The 20027-nt window shown below is 50.0% G+C and overlaps 1 protein-coding gene across 1 annotated transcript in view; it reads right to left on the bottom strand.

The window, feature by feature from the left end:
- The window catches only part of LOC133354467 (tetraspanin-15-like), a 290888-nt gene that overhangs the window by 9632 nt on the left and 261229 nt on the right, over nt 1-20027 (bottom strand). Inside the window, exons 6-7 of the mRNA XM_061571317.1 lie at nt 9930-9983; nt 7768-7884 (exon numbers count right to left, since the gene is read on the bottom strand). Coding sequence (XP_061427301.1) covers nt 7768-7884; nt 9930-9983 — 171 coding nt within the window. The remainder of the gene's footprint in view (nt 1-7767; nt 7885-9929; nt 9984-20027) is intronic.

The raw sequence follows: 20027 nt of genomic DNA, 5'->3' as shown, positions 1-20027 counted from the left end.
GAGAAAACACAGGAGGCTCGCGTATGGAGGGAGACATCCTTGCATCATTTAAAGTTACTCTTGCAGGAAATGAGCAAAGGAAATGGAGCTGTTCTGAACATTTCGGCAAGTTGACATTTATTGTCATTTTGATGAACGGACGGGGCAAGGGGGTGACTGCCCCTCGTCGGTGGCAATTCTCTGGGCCACTGTGATATTGCTCGGAGGGCCGCTGACCGTGAAAGGCATATTTCTATCCCAGGGAGGAGTTCAGGTTTCCTGCAAACTGCCGTGGGACCCGTGTCAAGAGTGGGGATGGCCAGTGCGACTGGCAAGTGTGGCTTTCTGAAAAAAGAAATATGTTGAAATAAACATGTGCCTAGAATATTGCGAGAAATGACCTTTGAGGCTTGACATTTCAACTTGAAAAAGCAATCCCGAGAGAGAGAGAGAGATGTTGTGGTCTTTGATGAATATAACACAAATCGTCTTATGATTGTTTTCCCGATCATTACCATCGCCATCATAGTTCATTTTTATTTCATGAAACACCTTCACTACAAAGTGAGTTGTATATATATATTTTTAAAAGATGTGATGAATTTCAACGACCTATATTGCAGCAGACCTAGGGGAACCATATGTAAGAACTGACCAGTCTTATTTTCTTTTAAATAATGTATGACAATATGAAGACAAAGATTCCCATCCAGCCACGTGGTTCATTTATCCAGGAAAGCCCAAGTGTCAGGTCTATATGGTCCTGCATCGGGATGTTTGGTTCATTCATTTTAATGAGTGTGGTGAAATGTGTTGCTGGTTAGCAATAATGAAGGCTAGCAGAGTGTTTGGTGAGTATCACATCACCTCGTCTGTATGGTGGGCTGCCCTCTATATTTTGTACATTTATATTCAGAAGTTTATTATTATATTTTTTATTAGGAAATACGCGTTCCAGATTTTCACAATTGAAATTTTGGATTGATCGGAAAATACGGCGCGATGAAAGCGACGGTCACATCCACGACACGTGACATCAGGTGACACCATGTCTGCCAGCATGAAGACACGTTAATTTACTACATGACGAAAATGATCAAATAAATCTGAACAATGGGTAATAGGGGCCAAAATCGTCCTTAAAAAGCCAAAATCCAATATTTTTTTAACCTGAAACTCATCCGTAATGTACACACTTTATATATGTTTGTCGGACTACACGTTGCCACACAGGCACAATCGGTGGACGGTAATATCTTGCCGAATGGGTCCGGCTTTGCAAAAAGGGCAATACGTGGCACTGCACGCCAAAGTGGGATAATGGAGCCACAGTCGGTGCACGAAGGGCCCTGAGAGCTCTGCCTGCAGCAGAGGCAGCCGTGGTGGCTGGCCCGGTTGCCACCGCAAACGGCCCTGGACCCCAGCCCAGCAGTAAATTGCGGCCCCCCCAACTATGGCAGGAGATTACTCAGAGCCGTACATCACGTCGACGGCCAATGCGATTGTTGAATTAGTAGCCGGGAAGCATGCAACCAAATAAATCTGGGGCGGGCGGCATGAGTGCCGGAAAAAAGAAGAGTAAAGCGGTCTGCCGGCCGAATTAGAAATGCGCCGCAGTGATTGAAGTGTGTGTGTGGAAGTGTGTTTGTGTAAGCAAACACACAAACACACACGTGTCGGGAGTGGTGGTGTAGCGGTTAGCGCTCTGCGCTACGAACCCAGCGGCTCAAGTTCGATTCCCACTCACGGCCAACACCAGTGACGATTATCTGAACCGGCCCTAGGTCTAATCGCATAGGTCGACTCAGCCTCAAATGGGTACCTTGTGCGGTGTGTAAACATCGCCACTAGGGAAACATATTGGCGTGGTGCTAGCCACCCACCCCCTCGTGTGCCGTGCCGGCCTTCATAGGTGCTCGCTAACAGCACTTGCCCCAAGTCTGTTCAAGCTATACAGGGGATCTTTGTCTCTGTGTGCATACGCATGTTCATCTTGCAGGGGTGAATGAACCGTCTGTGTGTGCTTGCTCGCTAACAGCACTTGCCCTAACAGTCTATTAAAGTATTTTTGGAGGACCTTTGTCTTTGTGTGCTTGCAGTGCGTGAGTGTAATGGTTAGCGCACTATAAGTCCGGCGACCCGAGTTCGATTCCAACACATAGCCAGCATCAGTGACGAATATCTCAATCGATCCAGGGTCTTACATAGATTTATTCAGCCTGAAATGAATACCCAGTGGGGTAATTGTTGGTACTGGGAAGACAAAGACGGCAGGGTGAAATTCCGGTCACACCGCCCCCTCGTTCCTTAACAGCCCTTGCCCCAACAGTCTGTTAAAGGCTATAAGGGCACCTTTGCTTTTGTGTGGAGCAGTATTCCTGTGAACCCAGTGACTTGGGGTTTTCAACTGCCAGCCACGATGCACAGCTGTGACGTCATCCTCCTCCGAGGTGGGGTGCCATGAATGAGTGCCTGGTGCAGTGTGTGAACATCTCCACTGGGGAGACAAAGGTGGCGCAGGTCGCTGTGCCGGCCTTAAGCAGTGCTTGCCAAAAGCACTTGTCCCTACATTCTGTCAGGATGACAGAGGGTCTGTGGGCACTTGTCGTCATGCTGCTGCGGTGGTTGTTCATTTCTGTGTCTGTCATTGAAGGGCTGTCTGGCACGGTGGTCAGAAGACGTTTCTAGAATCCCACTACACTCACGCTGGTGTAAGTCGGCTTCTGTAAATTCTGGATTTGGGCAATGACAGCAGCAATGAAAAGTCCTCATTTTGAGACATTTCAGATTTTTTTTTATATCTACATAATGTCACCTTACATGAGAAAGAGCACTTTAACATCTCCCCAAAACTATCGTGCAGCAGCAGGAATGGCACAATGGAACCCATGCAATGTGAATCTGTGGCAATCACGAGGCAATGCAGTCACCAAAGACAAAAAACCTCCCGTATAGCCTTAACAGACTGTCGGGGCAAGTGCTGTTAGCGAGCACTTAGGGTGGTCAGCATCACGCCCCGGCCGCCTTTGTCTCCCTCGTGGCGATGTTCTTGCACACCGCGCACCAATTACTCATTTGAGACTGAGTCGACCGATGGGAGGCCCAGGACTGGTGCAGGAAATCGTCAACGATGTTTTGCCGTGAGCGAGAATCGCAGACGGGTGGCAGGGTTCGTAGCACGGCGCAATGCAACCACCTCAACACGTGCGAGCGTGCCACGTATATATAGAGAGAGAGTGCAGTGTGTGGTTCAGGCCTCATAAATAAAAAATGGGTCAATGAAACGGCTCTTGGTTAATTCATGCCCCTACGTCGCACAGGGCCCTCGCCGTGGCCGCAGTGTCAGCCGATAGAACAAAATCAGCCGAGGCTGTGCGTGGTGGTGGGGAGCGGTGGCGCACATGCAAACTATAAACATTTTTTTTATAAATGTTATCAGGTAAGGCCCACTGAGCTATGTAGCTCTTTTTCAGAAGCGACCTGGCCACAGATGATAGCTCAACGAAGTGACTTATCACGTGGAAATTTAAAGCAGCCAACCACTCTAAAACGCGTGTTTCTAAATGTGGAGGGGAAAACCGGAGGACCCGGAGAAAAATCCACGCGACCACGGGGAGCAAGTGCAAACTGCCAATATACAGGCGTCAAGGTCGGGATCGAACCCACGACCTCCTGTATATCAGGCGAGGTAGTTAACATCTTGCCACGGTGGCGAGATGTTTTACGTCTGAATGTGTGACCACCGTGCTGGTACTTGTTTACTTGTGACTGATTAAATGGCAAGGTGGCAAAAAAGACTTTGATTGAGAATGGCACCACTCCCCCCCCTTTCCCCCGTCCTATTGCGCTCCCACACAACGCATTGGGACTCCTTCCTCGAGTCCACTGCCGTGGTGCAGTTCTCATATCGGGCATGCAAATCAACGTGTCAGGGCCATCGCCTATGCATTTGCAATAACCTTCTAATTGCTGCAGCAAAGACTTACGGCGGTTCCTCTACACGAGCATTGACTTAAGAACGGGCGGAGCTGGCAACGGCGCAATTTCAAGCTCCATTGATTTCTTTTAACTTCCTGAAACTTTGTGAATTACTGAGCAACACTTCTATTAAACGATGCACAGTAGACCGCTGCACACGGAAACAATGCAGAATGGGAGCTGTGCGTGCGTGAGTATTGTATTGAGCCTGTGACCGCTCTCGGAAGCTGAGCCTGGAGCTGAGCCTGGATAACGCTTCAGCCGAGCATCATACGCAGCATGTGTCGTAGGCTGCTGCGGAGCTATTGCTGTCAGCAGATGGTCAAGAGTTCCAGATGCATTGTTGTACTGTATTATACTCAACCTCTATGCGACCCGCCTGCACCAACCCTCACGGAAAAATGCGCTTCCAATAATCCTCCACGACCCCATGTGGCGTGGATGGGCCCGCATCCAGCAGTGGTTTGAACAAGAGGCTGCACGCGAGAAAACGTGCACACCCGTGTGTATTGTAGAGCGATTACTTACTGACTCCCCTTCACTCGCTGTTGAGCATAAGGCCGCAACAAGCCCACGCCATGCCGGATGGTCTCTAGCAGCTTTCTCTGCTTCACCCCAAGACAGCCCCCCCCCCCATGGTCTTTAGTTGTTTAGTGATTGGAGAGGGACATTTGGCAACGGCGCTGACCTCTGAAGCCACGAGCTGGGAGGAAACAGGAACCCAGTGGAGGTGCCAGGTCCATTGGAGGCCCAAAATGTAATTATTCATGGGTGCTTCACGTTACTGTAACTCTCATATGTCGGACAAGCTACTCTATGACTCTGTTGTATCATCGCCCTGTGCAAGAATTAGGTTAATAGAGGAGTTACGGTTTGCATTATTTGAGTAGTGTTATTCGAATGAAGAGTTTTTTTATATATAAAGTTGATTTGAAATTTGGTGTACTCCTAGTTTTGCAAGTGAATCAGGCGGCCCTTTGAGCCTCCTGGGGGACCTCTGCTTATGTCGAGTGTCACAGCTGGGAACGCGTTAAAATTCCACGTCTAAGTTTGTGAACCATGTGATGATAATATAATAATGGGCACCATGGTGGCGAGATGTTAACTACCTCGCCTTGTATGCATTAAGTCTTCGGTTTGATCACGACACTGATGCCTGTATATTTGGAGTTTGCATGTTCTCATCGTGGTCACGTGATCTTTTTCTCCGGGTCCTCCGGTTTTTCCCTGCACATTTCAAAACGTGCGTTTAAAGTATTTGGAGGCAATACATTTCCACGCGATAAGCCACTTCGTTGAGCCATCATTTGTGGCCAGGTCGCTTCTGAAAAAGATTTACGTAGCTCTGTGGGCCTTGCCTGGTAAAATACAAAGTGAGTTCGCTTCCAGAGTAGCACGACTACCGCTGTCCAGCCCGTCGTTCGAAATGTGGTCCATTGTTTGGTTCGGGTGGCCACAGTCACTGCACTGTGGGGTCATGCTTAATGTCCCGCTTGTGGAAGAGGTGTGCGTGGCGAACGGTCGTCATTCTGAAGCAGTTGGCGATGGAGCCACCACAGTTTTCCTAGCAGAACAGAGCCACGTGGATCAGTGGTGGGGCCCTCGGTGAGGCTTTTTGGAAATCGGCCTTTTTGGAATCTGCTTATATATGTGTATTATTAGGTTTTTTCGGTAAAGTCACGTAGGTAAAAAATTAAAATTAATAAAAGTAAAATAAAAATCACTACGTTTCGGAGCCAACACAAGCTTCCGTCTTCAGGTGGAACCGTCACAGCACGCTCGCTGTATCAAGTAAATGAGAAATTCCAAGAAAACAGTCTTTGTATATATACTGGTTGAGGGTGGGAGGAGCCATTGTGAGGTTCGGTGCGGATGAAGCACGCTGCAAGGAATGAGCCTTTGTGGTGTAGACTGGTTGAAATGGGAGGTTCCAAGAGTTGTTAAGGTGCGGCTGATGTAAAGGTGTGTTGCCTCCGAAACGTCGTGATTTTTAATTTACCTTTATTAATTTAAAATTTTTACTTACGTGACTTTACCAAAAAAACCTAATAATATGAATCCTTGCAGTCACGAAAGCTTCAAATCTAGAATTATATATATGTGTCTGTATATTGCACTTCTTTCGCACTGTAGGTAGCCAACCGTGCTAATCGGAGGTGCGGGGGAAGGACAACAAACTAAACACAGAAAGCAGTTGTGAATAAAATTAGTTTTCAATCTAGATTTAAAAGTGCATAGCTCCAGTGGCTTCCAAATATCCAAGGCAAGAGCGTTCCGGATGGGTGCGTGATGCGGTGACCAACTTTGTTCGATGGTTAGCCACAAGCTGCTCCGAGGATGACCGGAGTTTGCATGCTGATTCATGCTCTTTGAGGAGATCAGCAAGGTACATATATATATCAATCAATGTAAAAATGTACAACAAACTATATTCATGAAAAGCTGAGAAGGGTATAAAACTGACAAATGTGGTCATGTTAAAGGAGGCAGAGCTACGTTTTTTTACGTGCTGCTGAAAAAGCCGTGTTTCACAGTAATACGGCGGCTTCTTATGTTTTTTCAGTCAAAGAGTTTTACTGTTACGAGATCATCCTTGATGTGATCACCTTTGAAGGTACAAGCTTGGTAAGGTGCCGAATGAGCGAATGCACTACTGATGGAAGCGTGGATGGCGCAGAGACCAATTAAACTGAAACTCAACAGAAGAGTGATTTGAAGTTTTCGTGACTGCAGGGATCCATACATACTCTTTGGTTCTTTCGGTAAAAGTCACGTGGGTATAAAATAAAATAAATTAAATCACGACGTTTCGATTGCAACACAAGCAATCATCATCAAGGTGGGAAAACCACAGCAAAAAAAAAATTTTTGCAAAAAAAAAATTTTTGCTGTGGTTTTCCCACTTGATGATGATTGCTTGTGTTGCAATGGGAACGTCGTGATTTTATTTATTTTATTTTATACCCACGTGACTTTTACCGAAAGAACCAAAGAGTATAAACAGAAGAGAACAATACATATTTTTAGTCCGGCCATAAAAGCACGGATTGTCACGGCTGAACGGACATCAGTTGGCAGGTACTGTTCGACACCACCGGGGGGAAGGGGGCTGCACATGAAACATGCGTTCAGATCGTTCGTACAAAAACACTCCCACGTTCGCTCGTGATAGACCGCAGAAGCCAAGTACTGTTTGCGAGTACCCGTTAAGGCTGACAATGCATGTTGGGCGTCATGGTGGCGAGATGTTATCTCCCTTGCCTGGCATGCAGGAGGTCGTGGGTTCGACCCTGACGCCTGTTGTATATTTGGAGTTTCCATGTTTCTCTCCTTGTTGGTCATGTGGATTTTTCTCCGGATCCCCCGGTTTTCCCTCCACATTTAGAATCACGCGTTTAGAGTATTTGGCTGCTCTAGATTTGCACGTGATGAGCCACTTTGTTGAGCTATCATTTGGGGTCAGGCTGCTCCTGAAAAAGAAGCAAATAGCTCAGTCGGCTTTACCTGGTAAAATATATTTTTTATGAGTCATTTGCTTACCTTCCTATACTTTGCACTCCTATCGTGTTTTTTAATTAGTTTCTTGCTGTAATGTTCTGACCCGCCCCGACTGGACATCTGTGAAAAAGAGCTTCATAGCTCATCGGATTCCTCCTGCAGTATAAATACATATTCTGAATTCTGAACTCTGCTCAGCTGTCCTAAGCCGGGTGATGTTACACACAGCAAGTCCACACCAGATATACAATGTCTACATTTACATGTATCGTGTTTTACACGTTAGATTTCAAGTTACGTGCAAACCAATACCTGAGACAGCAAAATCAGGACGGAGACAAAAATGGCCAGCGGCAGGCGGTCTCCGATCCACAGGAAGATGGCGTGCGTGCACCCTCGCACGTGAATCACTTCCGTGAGCTCCAGCCGCTGCGGAAGGGACGCAAAGACGCACAGCGCAGCACACGATTTCAGGGGCCAACGCGCCACTTGAGTCAGGCCCGAAAAGCGTACATCGAAGCCACGTAATAACTAAAAAAACAAAGTATTTCATTATGTTATTCGGTGACGCTGCATTGGCGGTGGGGGTGCATCAGCATGATTTCACGGAAACACTCAACCGACTCGTCAACCACACTGTGTGGCCTTAGAAAAGGGAAAAATATATATAATAACAGGCGACGCTTTGGGAAATGGTCCTCTATTTTTACGTGCCATGAAGAAAGGGCAATTGCGCAAAACGTCGCCTGTTATATACGGAGGGTCGCCCAGACGGTAATGCCACACCGGCAAGGAATGCATTGCTCTCGTTTTTCGATGGCGTAAAATCATTGAGTTTTATATGCTTTCGCGGCCAATATTATCCATAATAACGTTTGTTTCTTGGGTTAGATCGTGTAAATATAAACGTGTTGTGAAACCCACCATCACCCGACGCAGCCAATTAGTAAGGTTTGTCACGTAAACAAAACGTGCCAATTAGTTGCTACTTGAGCAAACTGGTGCATTGAAGGGTAAACCGACAACATTCACAATTCGAGGATAATGTTTCGCTGGCAATTACAATCAGCTTCATCAGGCGATAGCCAGAATTGAGAAGAAATCCTCCTGTGTCGGTCCCATTGAGATGGAACAGGATTTATATGGGAAAGTAATGCACATATTAACCAATAAATCTGCCCATTCCATGGGTAGGTTTCACTTTTCTTTAATGTATTTTGCCCGTGAAAAAAATAAGTGGGGCATTACTTTCTGAGCGCTCCTCGTATATATAGTTATTCTTTTAAGGCAGTATTATTGACCAACGTGTTGAGATTCAACGTCGTGATCAGTCAGGAACCAAGTTGTTATTAAGACGATGCTTTAGTAATCATAATAATACGTGGGCTCATAGCCAACGTAGGATTCCATAAGCATATGTATCAATCACCTGACATTATGGACGATATATTGTTTTATTTCAAGGCAAACACAATAGCGAGGCCTATTTTCGGGCTTGACTCACACTGGTGTCTGATCATTATCTTAATATCCATGCCATATCCATTTTACTTTGAGACTTGTGCGATGGGAATTATACATAAATATACTGGTGATGATCATCACGATCTGAATGACTGTGTTTTAGTAAAAAAATATAAGATTTTGAACGTGTCTCCAATAACACGTGAGTTGATGTATTCGTAATTAGGAACATTGTATTTTCCATTAGATAATGTATTAGTACTCCTGAGAATAATAATTTAGATTTGTATGTGTCATGTATTTAAACGAGGAGCATCTCTGTATGATGTACAGGGACAACTAGTTACATCAAATAATACGTAGGAAACATCGAATAACATAGACTAGCCACGATGACCAAAACATGAAAATAAGGTTAATTTAGATATTTTAAGATCGATACTAACTTACCAAACAACTGCTAATGCATCTGTGGGTATTCAGTGGCAGGGCTAAGTCCTGCTCTACTTGCTACACGTTCCCTCAGAGCCAACATCGACCCTCGGATGAGTTAAGGAAAACTGGTCAAGCAAAACCCAAAATCATTACAAGAATGTTTTAGTGTGAGAAATGGCACCGTAGATTATTAAGAGCACGAGAGGTGGAAGGGTGGCTCAGGCTTGGGCACCTTACGAAAAAACTATCAATCACTGACTAAAAGAGTTGCACTTTATTAAGCCGGACATTGGGTGAAGAAACTATACACCTCTGAATAGAAAATAGTCTAAAGTAACATTCAACTGACCTAGAGGCCAGCATTTAAAATTCTATATTTCCATGGTAAGGGCAATCTCTTCGCAGGACAATCACTGCTGATTTCGCACAAAAAGCAGTGTCCATTTGTATTAGCCCCCAAAGGCATTATGGGATGAGTGGATCTCTGACTAACAGCCACTGCAATTCAACTTTTAGGAAACCTGTACGCAAACAAAAAAAATGCAAGTAAAAGCTAAAATAATTGTTAGACGAACCTCTTTATGAAGGATGCCATAACCACAGTGTGAGTTCAGAAGTGCCCCAGGGTTCTGTAATGCAGACACAACGCAGCGTGAGAATGGGTTAGATAATATTAAGCAACACCCAAGCTTTACAGTCTGAACAATCCGACATGCATGGGCAGAGCAAGGCGTTCCTACATTACGAATCTGCATACAACAACTGAGTCACATTACGAATCTGCATACAACGAACAAGCCAGAGACGACATCATATGCCAGCACACGAAAAATGCCTCAACGGTTCGTCCTGTGTAGAAACTCGACTGTGCTTTTACTTCATTCAGTGGTGTCAGCGAATGGGTCCTAAATAGAACATTCAAGGCAAGCCACAGTGCTGGATCCCAGCAGCCTCACTCCACAAATACAAATAAAGGCGATAGATGGAAGCAAGTCTGGACTGCGGCCGACGTCAAAAATAAACATCTCACACAGAGACCCCTAACCGTCGAACCTCCCGGTTTCAACCTTCCACGCCGCCAATGGTCGACCAACAAACGAATCAGGACCGGGGGGACCATGTGGCCGATGCGGCCAACAGATGCCACAAATTTCGCCGTCAAAAAGATTTGGCGGCCTGCGAGTGGTGCGGCCACAAATCCCAAAACCATCGACCGGCATCGTAAACACTCCGCCGCTACCGCTGCTGCTGCTGACTTCACTCCTTTAAAGGAGGAGTGGATGCTGAGCCACTCTGCGCCTGAACGGGCGATTGAGTGGATACCAAATCTAAAATGTCATATTTAATCTGCTGCTATTAATCCATACGAAAGAAGAAGTGCGATTGTGGGCCTGCAACCGACGCTATGGGCCGTATAGAGAACCACTGTCGTCTCCGCTCCTTCAATTAAGGAGGAACAAACAGCAAAAGGGCACAAATTCCCTCCTGAAGCCCTCTCGTGGCGATCACACCTCAACATTGGCGTTCAGCTCCTGAACATATATATTTCCACATGCAAGAATAGAACACAGTCTAATTTATAAACAGCACAGGACTGCACCTACCAAAATGACAGTCTATACAAAATGCATATTTTTTTCATCACCACCTCCGGAATAATCAAATTAATCATTACCGGAAGCAATTATATTCTTGCACGCGGTAATATTTTCGGGAGGTAAATACCAATGTCGAGGTGTGCCGCTATGAGAGAGCTTCTGGAGAAAGTCGTTTTGCTATTCATCCGTTGAAGGAACCTCACCCGATCGCTTTCTGGCGCTGATGGACGGTACTAGTTGTGTTCAACGTGACATGAAAACACACGTCAGAGGTGGGGCCACCGCGGCAAGGCGACCGTCTCCCACCCGTCAGAAGCAAAGATCTATGGCCACGGCAGGATGAAGGCCTCCTCAAGCCATCACGATGTCTCACGGCCTCGCGATGCAACAGCGGATTTCATCGCCTCGCCTTTGAGTGGTGAACGTCCTGCCCTTTGGCTGTCGCTCCACTGCTATTCTCAACAACCGGTCGCCATCCCTTCGAGTGACGGGTCTCTGCTCAGGCCCACATGCTTTTCTTGACGGTCAATGATATGTCTGATCCGTATGTCAAAGCAGGTAGAATTGGCTTTAAATAAATTGCCAAAACTAATACTGTAATTACAAGTGACAGTCACGGTGTATCGGCCGTGAAATGAGAATGCAGCAGTGCCAATCATAATTGGTGGTCATGAACTATTGGATGGAAATTCTACATTCCTATGCAAAATTCCTATGCGAAAAGAGAAGTTCAACATACATACATACAGGAGCCAGTGTCTCCATAGCAGAACCACACTGGTGACTTCCCACATGGTGGAATTCATATGATCAACTCTGCAGGGCTGATGTACTGAGTAGACTCCTGACCAGTATTTGAATTAAATTTCGATTTAAAGCTTTCGTGACTGCAGGGATTCATCTTCTTGGTTCTTTCGGTAAAATAATTATATGTGAGAATTATTTTATTATGTTTTATTTTTATTATTTTATTACTTCCCTTCTACGTGACTTTACCGAAAGAACCAAGAAGAAGTATTTGAATTCACAACCTTCCAACTGGAGGTTGAGTCCCCAGTGCTACAAGGGTGTATGAAAGAGATTATGGCCATGTATAAATAGTGCAAAAAATGTGATTAAGTATGAATGCCCGTGACACACACACACCAATTTCCAGTGGTGTTATTCGTGGCCAGCACTTGAAGCCACTGTTGCTGGGATTGCAGCGAAGATTCCTAACGAGAATGCCACCACTCGTTACGCCAGAGGTGCTTGTCCCAGCTGTCAATAATGATGAATCGTGATCTTTGTCTGGGCTGATCAGCGCACACACATCCACTATAGCTGTAAACAACCTATGAGTGTGTGTGTATACTCCAACCAGGGAGAAACTAAATAATGGGTAGAACTTCTTGTACTCTGCTTACTGTGTAAGAGTAATATAAAAGCATTGCAGCTCGAAGCAAATAAAACTTTTTTTTAAACATACACGTTGGTCGAAGTTTGATCTGAAAATTACTTCTTACAAATTCTAGGAATTTTATCCCAAAGTAACAAGGGCTACGACAAAATCTCATCCCAACACAGTGCAGTAGATTAGATTTATTATCCAGTGTTTACTTTTCCATAGTCTACAGCCCGTTTGTAATAAAAATGGTAAACAGTGGTAATGCTAGGTCTTGTGCCAATCTCACGTGCAAGATCAAACAAATGCATTTCATCGTCATCGTGGAGAATATTAAAATAACAAAATTAACACGCGGGCAATTTGTCTTGGGCAATCTCCACCTGGCCACGTCATGACTCAAAGCGATGCTGACTCTGACGAGTAAACGCTGTGTGTCAAAACCGGTTCAGCGTTTTTGTTTGCCTTCTGACAATGTAGCTGAAAGTGACACACTCCCAGAAGGCTTGTGTAAGACATATTTTAATGTATTCTTTATGTGGAGAAATAGACTTGTGAAGGAGACGTATTGTCTGCTTATCTACGTTTTTACTCATATAAGATCACATTCACTCTTGTGTCAGGATTCAAACTAAGATCGGCTATAATTGGTTTCTCTTTGCGGTTAACCATGAGGTCATCTATGGATACTCCAAGGTGACATTTCTTAACACAAAAGGGGAATGACAGCCTTATCACGCTATAGTAAAGTATAGAGGGAGTAGTGGGCACATTGGTAGTGTACTACGGCTACGAACCTGGCAACCTGAGTTTGATTCCTGGCCATGGCTTACATCAGATGGCGTGTGATATCTGAACCAGACCTTGGCAGTCCCATTCACCAGCCTGCGCTGACCAACTTGGTGAGATTTGGTCAATCAACCACCGTGGTTGATTGGGGAGACCTTCATCCAGCAGTGGACTGACAAACGGACAAATGTGTGGTGTCATTTGTTTCTGAATGTTATCGTTCCCAGCCCCTCTATGATTCCAACTGCCACTCGCTGAGCCTCCTATCAGCTCCCTGTCAAACTACCAGGCCAAGCCAACCACCCATACCACTGCGATCATCTTTTGCCCATGTACTTCTGCATTTTCAATTTGAATCTTAATTTGCTCTGTATCTATTTTTTTACGTGGCCGCATCTCCGTCAACGCAATGAGGTTCTGGTCCTGTCAAAAGCACAACCCCCCCCCCCCCCGTGTTTGTATCATCTCACCGTCTGCATCACTGCACCTCTGTGCTTTTAGTTATCATCGAAGGGGGGGTGTGGGGGGGTGAGTCACGTGGCCTACCGGTAGCATGTTCACCACACGAGAGGTAGCTATAATCACTGCACCTCTGTGCTTTTAGTCATCATCGAAGGGGGGGTGTGGGGGGTGAGTCACGTGGCCTACCGGTAGCATGTTCACCACTTTCTGCGGAGGCTCACGGTTTAAATCCAGCGGCCGCCCATAATAACACGACCAGGAGTGTATTTATTGCAGTGATTATACTTCTCCGCGCCGTGTGGACGTTAACAAGTAGGCCATTGTGTGCTTGCGTCATTAGCCAAGTTTGAAATTACTCACTTGAAATTATAGCTACCACTCGTTTTACGCGGGGGTTGTGTTCTTAAAAAACGGCGTGCAACTCAAAATCACGTAAATTAAACGTCATTTTCCTATTTGCAATAAAGGAAATGGTTGGAGTTAGGGAGAAGATGCTATCTAACTTCATTCTTACGTATAGATATTTCAAAGGTTACAGTTCATTTTGTGGTGCCACAACGACGGGGCCGCTCTGCCGAACCAGGGAGCCGCCCGGCTTCCCCCACCGCACTGCCCCCCATCACCCGCCCCACATAAGCACACACCCGCACGCATTCCCCCCCCCCCATAGAGCTGGAAGGGAAGGTCACCTGATCGACCGGTTTTTATCCGAGAGACCCTTATCGGGATTAATTCTCACGGTTTCCGGCGATCAGGGAATTGGATGACCTCCCCGTGCTACGTGGCACCGCGGCGCTGCGGCCGGCCTTAATATGGTAGGTCGTGGCGTGGGGCATTCGGCCACTGCGGTTGAGGCGCATTTCCCCCCACACACACTCCCACGGGTCGACGGGGCGAGCAGGGGAGGCACGGGACAGCATGAATAGCGGGGTCACAGGGGCTGTTGCGCATAGTCATGGAGGGTTGGGATAATTGCGCTTGAGCGCGCAGGCCCCATTGTTAGGGAGGGTAAGGGATTAAGTAGGATTTACGCCTTGCACGCGGCACACTGATTAGCATATCAACAGCACCCAGAACCGCCGTGCGCGTGCCAGAGGATCGCGAGCCCATTGTTTAGCGCAGCATCCCCTTGAAGGTAGGGAGGATAAATAGAGGGGCGCAGAGGGAAAATAGCTCGCTTCTCTCCAGGCCAGCGGACCAGCAGGACTTCCAGCCAGCGACCCGGACGTCCGTGCGACGCATCGAGGTACGCTGTTAGCGCAGAGAGCAGCGAACCTCCGCGGGCACCAAACAGTGAGTGGGGAGGTGAAGTAGGGTATCGTAAGCCGATAAATAGGGAATAGGTACAGGTTTAGTGGAATAGGCCAGCCTCGTCGACTCACTGATTCAACATCAATTCGCAGGTGGCATATAATAAATCATTAATAGCGAAGCGTGGTCTCGCGTGATCTTGTCGTGCAGTGTGAGCGTGTGGGTGCGCTGTGTGCACAGTGGTTCGCCACGTGAGTGAGCGCTGCGCGGAGCTGAGCGCGCGGGTTGCGTGTGGGAACGCGTGTGGTACTGTGTGTGCGTAAGCTCGCGGCGTGCGTAATAGGCGTACCCCAGGTGCGCGATCATAACGCAAGCGGCCAGCAGACGGCGAGCGCTGCGCAGAGCGGCGCAAGAGTGGGTGTCGCGTGTGTTCACTCCGTGTGTGATACAGGTGCGCGATCATAACTTGCGTAGTTGGTGTGGAGTTGGAGTGCACGGAGCGGCGTGTGTGTGTGTGCATACGTTCGTTACATGTCGGATACGGATGCGCATTGGTAACGTGCCGCACAGGGCTATACTGCGAGCACGGCGTTTGATTGACGATGATGTGCGCACGTATGCTCGCAGCGTGGGAGCGCGGCGCGAGGCTGTAACAGTAGGGGCGTCGCATTCGAATGCCGACGAAACCGTAGCGAGTAATAGGGAGGTGGGGTAACGTAAACGGAATAGGGGATGCAGGCGGGAGGGACCCCGGGGGCCAACGGCCCCCACAAATTGGTGTCAGAAGTGGGATGGACCCCCGCGTTACCTCACGCTAAAATAAGACTAATATTTACCGGCCGGGGGGCCCCTTCGTGGAAGGCATTCGCCCGCAATCTCTTAGGGGCCAAGGAAATTAATGGATGGACGGACGCGCAGGCAGTACGTCAACTTAATATGAATCTTGATGGACGGGCAGCCGATTTTGTAGAAGCGTTACCCGCGAGCGCACAGACACAGCTAGAGGAGCTGATTCGCCGACTCGATCAGCGGTTTGGCACGCGTGACGAGGAGGAAGCAAAATCGGCCTTAGAGGCGCGCCGTCGCCAACCTGGCGAAGATCTACGTGATTACGCCGAGGATGTGCGCGAGTTAACAAAGATCGCACGCCCGGGGTACGCAACTGATGTTATTGAGGAACTGGCCGCCGAGAAAATCCAGCGGTACCTGTCTCGCACGGCGTGGTGGCAGCCAGACATGAGCTGCCCACGTCTTCCCTTTAACGCCCTTGTCGAGCGCGCACGTAAGTGTGAAAGAATTCACAGCGAACGCGCGCAGCTCCGGGGGCTGGGACGAGAGCGCGCCATTGCGAGCCTGCTCTCGGAAGACGAGGAGGAGGAACAGGAGCTCGCGAGGACGGTAAGGGGCCGGGAAAGAGAGCCTCCAGTGTCCCGCGAGACAACCCCGGGATGGGTTGCCGGTATACAAACGGGTATAAAGGATGTCTCCGGCCAGGTAACCCAGATAGACAACAAGGTAACTCACGTAGGTGAGAGGGTAACCCAGGTACGCGAGGAAACGAATAAAAATATGACCCAACTGCAATCCTCCGTTGAGACCATCCGATCCGAGATGGGGGAACTAGACTCCACGGTAGGAGGGCTAACTGGAAGGATAGCGCGACTAGAAGCAGAGTATGAGCAGCAGCGCACTGGGGGAGGAGGGAGTGGGCAGAGAGCCCACTACGGAGCCGCCACCCCTCCCCGGGCATGTTATATGTGCGATCGCCGAGGGCATCTAGTGAGGGACTGTCCTCAGGTCGCCCGAGCTAGACAAGAGCTAAGGTCAAACACTAAGGCCCCCCTAGAGAGGGGACCACCGGGGGGTGAAATCGACGTAGCCCCGACACAAACAAGGTGTGAGAATAATGGCGAGCGAGTGATCTCCACACAGGTTCCAGCAACAACGCCCACGGAAACGGTGACTCCTGGCGACTGGCTGCGGGAGCTGGTGGCGGGGATCACGGGGGCCACGTCGCTGGTGGAAGGGGAGGTAAACGGAGTGCGTACCCGAATCCTGCTGGACACGGGGGCGGTGGCCTCGCTCGTGAGCGCAGCGCACTGCAGCGCGATCGGGGTCGACGTGCGTCACCTGCAGGCACCGGACCGCGCGCTGCACACTGCGAGCGGAGCCGGAATGGGGCTGCTGGGGAGAGCCACCCTAGAGGTCCGCATAGGCAGCCAGGTGTGCACGCAGGAATTCTACGTGTCGAGTGCGTTGTGTCACGAGTGTATCGCAGGCACCGACCTCCTAGAACGGTTGGGACTCAACGTGCAACCCCGCCAGCGATGCGCCACCATGGAGAGCAACGGCGAGCGGATACCGTTCCTGGGACGAGAACCAACGCGCCGCCGCTTTGCACCTGTGGCCGCTATCCTGGCGACGGCCGTCACCATCGGCCCGCTCACCGAGATGCTGGTGCCGGTGGCAACATCCCCCACCGACCCCGCGCTCCGACCATCAGGGGAGGTAATGCTAACTCCTCACCCGGAGTTGGCAAAACGGTATGGGGTTGTGGGATCCGCCACGTTGGTAAACGCAGATGGGGACCGATTGTTTATGCGGATGTTTAACCCCCACCATACCCCAGCGATACTGCGACGGCGCACCCCGATAGCCACAGTACACCCCCTGCACGCACGCCACTCTAACGACTCGGTGTTCGCACTCTGGGCTGAGGACCCCGGGCGTCCTGAGGGTGACCAGGACCTGGCCTGGCGAGTCGGCCCGACTCCCCGAGCCGAGGTCGTTCCCCTGCTCGACGCGTTACATGTACCATGGGCGGATTTACCTAAGGGAGAGGCCGATCGGCTGCGCGAGTTACTGCGGGAGTATGCCGACGTATTCAGTGAACACGACTCGGACGTGGGTCGGACCGATCTTGTTAAGCACCAAATTGACACCGGTGCAGCCCGACCCATCAAACTCCCTGCATACCGAGTGGGCGCACCCGAACGCGCCCAAATCAAAGAGGCAGTTGGGGACATGCTTCGCGATAACATAATTCAGCCCTCGGCGAGCCCCTGGTCAGCCCCGGTGGTACTAGTAACGAAAAAGGATGGGTCAACCCGGTTCTGCGTCGATTACCGTAAACTTAACGCAGTCACGCTCGGCGATGCCTTCCCCATACCCCGCATCGACGACACCTTCGACAGTCTCGCAGGAGCGCGGTATTTTTCCACCCTCGATCTGGCGTCCGGTTACTGGCAGGTGGAGATGACGGAGGAGGATCGGCCAAAAACAGCATTCACCACCCCGATGGGCCTATTTGAGTTTCGAGTGTTGCCGTTCGGACTCACTAACGCGCCCGCGACGTTCCAGCGGTTGATGGAGTTGGTGATGCGGGGCTTGCAGTGGGAACAGTGCCTGATTTACTTGGACGATGTGATAGTGTTCAGTAGATCTTTGTCTGAGCATTGGTCCAGGCTTCGAGAGGTGTTCCAGCGACTGCGAGCGGCTCATCTCAAGCTCAAGCCACGTAAGTGTTACATGGCACAACGCGAGGTGGGGTACCTCGGGCATCGCGTCAGCGAGGCAGGCGTGCACACCGATCCGGAGAAGGTACGCGCCGTAGTGGAGTGGCCACGGCCAAGGAATCTGACGGAGATCAGATCATTTTTGGGGCTCGCCACCTATTATCGTCGATTTGTAAAGGGATTCAGCGAGATTGCACGCCCTCTCACCCAACTCACCTCCCCTAAGCACCCCTACCAGTGGACGGGGACCTGCCAGACGGCCTTCACCACTCTCAAAGACCACCTCACCCACGCCCCCACCCTCGCTTTCCCCGATTTTACCACCGATTTTATTTTGGACACCGACGCCTGCAGCAGCGGGCTGGGCGCGGTGTTGTCACAGGTACAGGATGGGACGGAACGAGTCATCGCGTACGCCAGCCGGACCTTGAGTGGGGCCGAGCTGAACTATTGCGTGACCCGCCAAGAGTTGTACGCCGTGATTTTCGCATGCAAACAGTTCCGGCCGTATTTGTACGGCAGGAGATGTCGCGTACGCACTGACCATTATGCTCTGCAGTTTCTTCTTACATTCAAGGAGCCGCGGGGGCAGATGGCCCGGTGGTTGGCGCAGTTGCAGGAGTACAACCTGCAAATCGAGTATCGGGCTGGCCGGACGCATGCAAACGCGGACGCCTTGTCGAGGCGACCCACGGTGTACGCCGAGACGAGGGCGGAGGAGGCCTGCCCGTGTTTCACGGGGGGACGCTGCCGGCAGGCAACGGACCCCCGAGAGGCCGCGGCCACTGACCCCCCCCCAGCGAGAGAGAGTGCAGTGTGCGCCACAGAGACCCTCACAGGTGGCACTGAGGATCCCGTCGACCGCCCGGCAAGCGCGGGACCCGCGGCTCGGGACCCGATCGGACGGATCCAGGAGGACGTCGGCTGCGCCTTCCCGGGCCTAAACGACGAGCAGCTGAGACAGACCCAGCAGCGAGATCCGGATCTGGCGGCAGTGGAGGCGGCACTGCGGGAGGAAAAGAGCGCCCTACCAGGACCCTGGAGCGGTTTGTATGCCCGGTTGTGTGTGCGGAACGGAGTGGTACGGGAGTTAACCGAGGCCGGCCAGCCGGGGTGCATCTGTGTTCCTGCCCAGGTGCGACCCCAGCTGCTACGGCTGGTGCATGACCACCCACTCGGGGGCCACGATGGGGAACGACGCACTCGAGAGACCCTGCGTCGCCAGTATCTCTGGCCCAAATTGGCACAAGATGTGGCCGCCTGGGTGCAGGGCTGCCGGGCCTGTCAGCAGTGTGGGCAAAAGCCGGCGAGGTACCAGGTACCCCTGAGGCCGTTCCGAGTCAGTCGGACGAATCAGTTGGTCGGAATCGACCTGCAGGGGCCCTTTCCACGATCCCACCGGGGCAACCGATATATTCTCGTAGCGGTGGAATACTTCACCCGCTACCCCGTGGCGGTGGCTATCCCGGATAAAACAGCCCTTGTAGTGGCCCGGGCCTTCGTGGAAAACTACGTACTTAAGTGCGGGATCCCCGAACGAGTCATTACCGACCAGGGTAGTGAATTCGAGGCCGAACTATTTCAGGCGCTGTGCCGAGAGTTCGGGATCCAGAAGGACCGAACCACGGCGTATCACCCCCAGGCGAACGGGATGGTAGAGAGGATGAACCAGAC

This window comes from Lethenteron reissneri, chromosome 47 (genome assembly GCF_015708825.2).
Source record: "Lethenteron reissneri isolate LAM-NWPU_2019-01 chromosome 47, ASM1570882v1, whole genome shotgun sequence".
NCBI lineage: Eukaryota > Metazoa > Chordata > Hyperoartia > Petromyzontiformes > Petromyzontidae > Lethenteron > Lethenteron reissneri.
The sequence above is the reverse complement of the archived record's forward strand: the minus strand, read 5'-3'. Positions and strand labels throughout refer to the sequence as shown.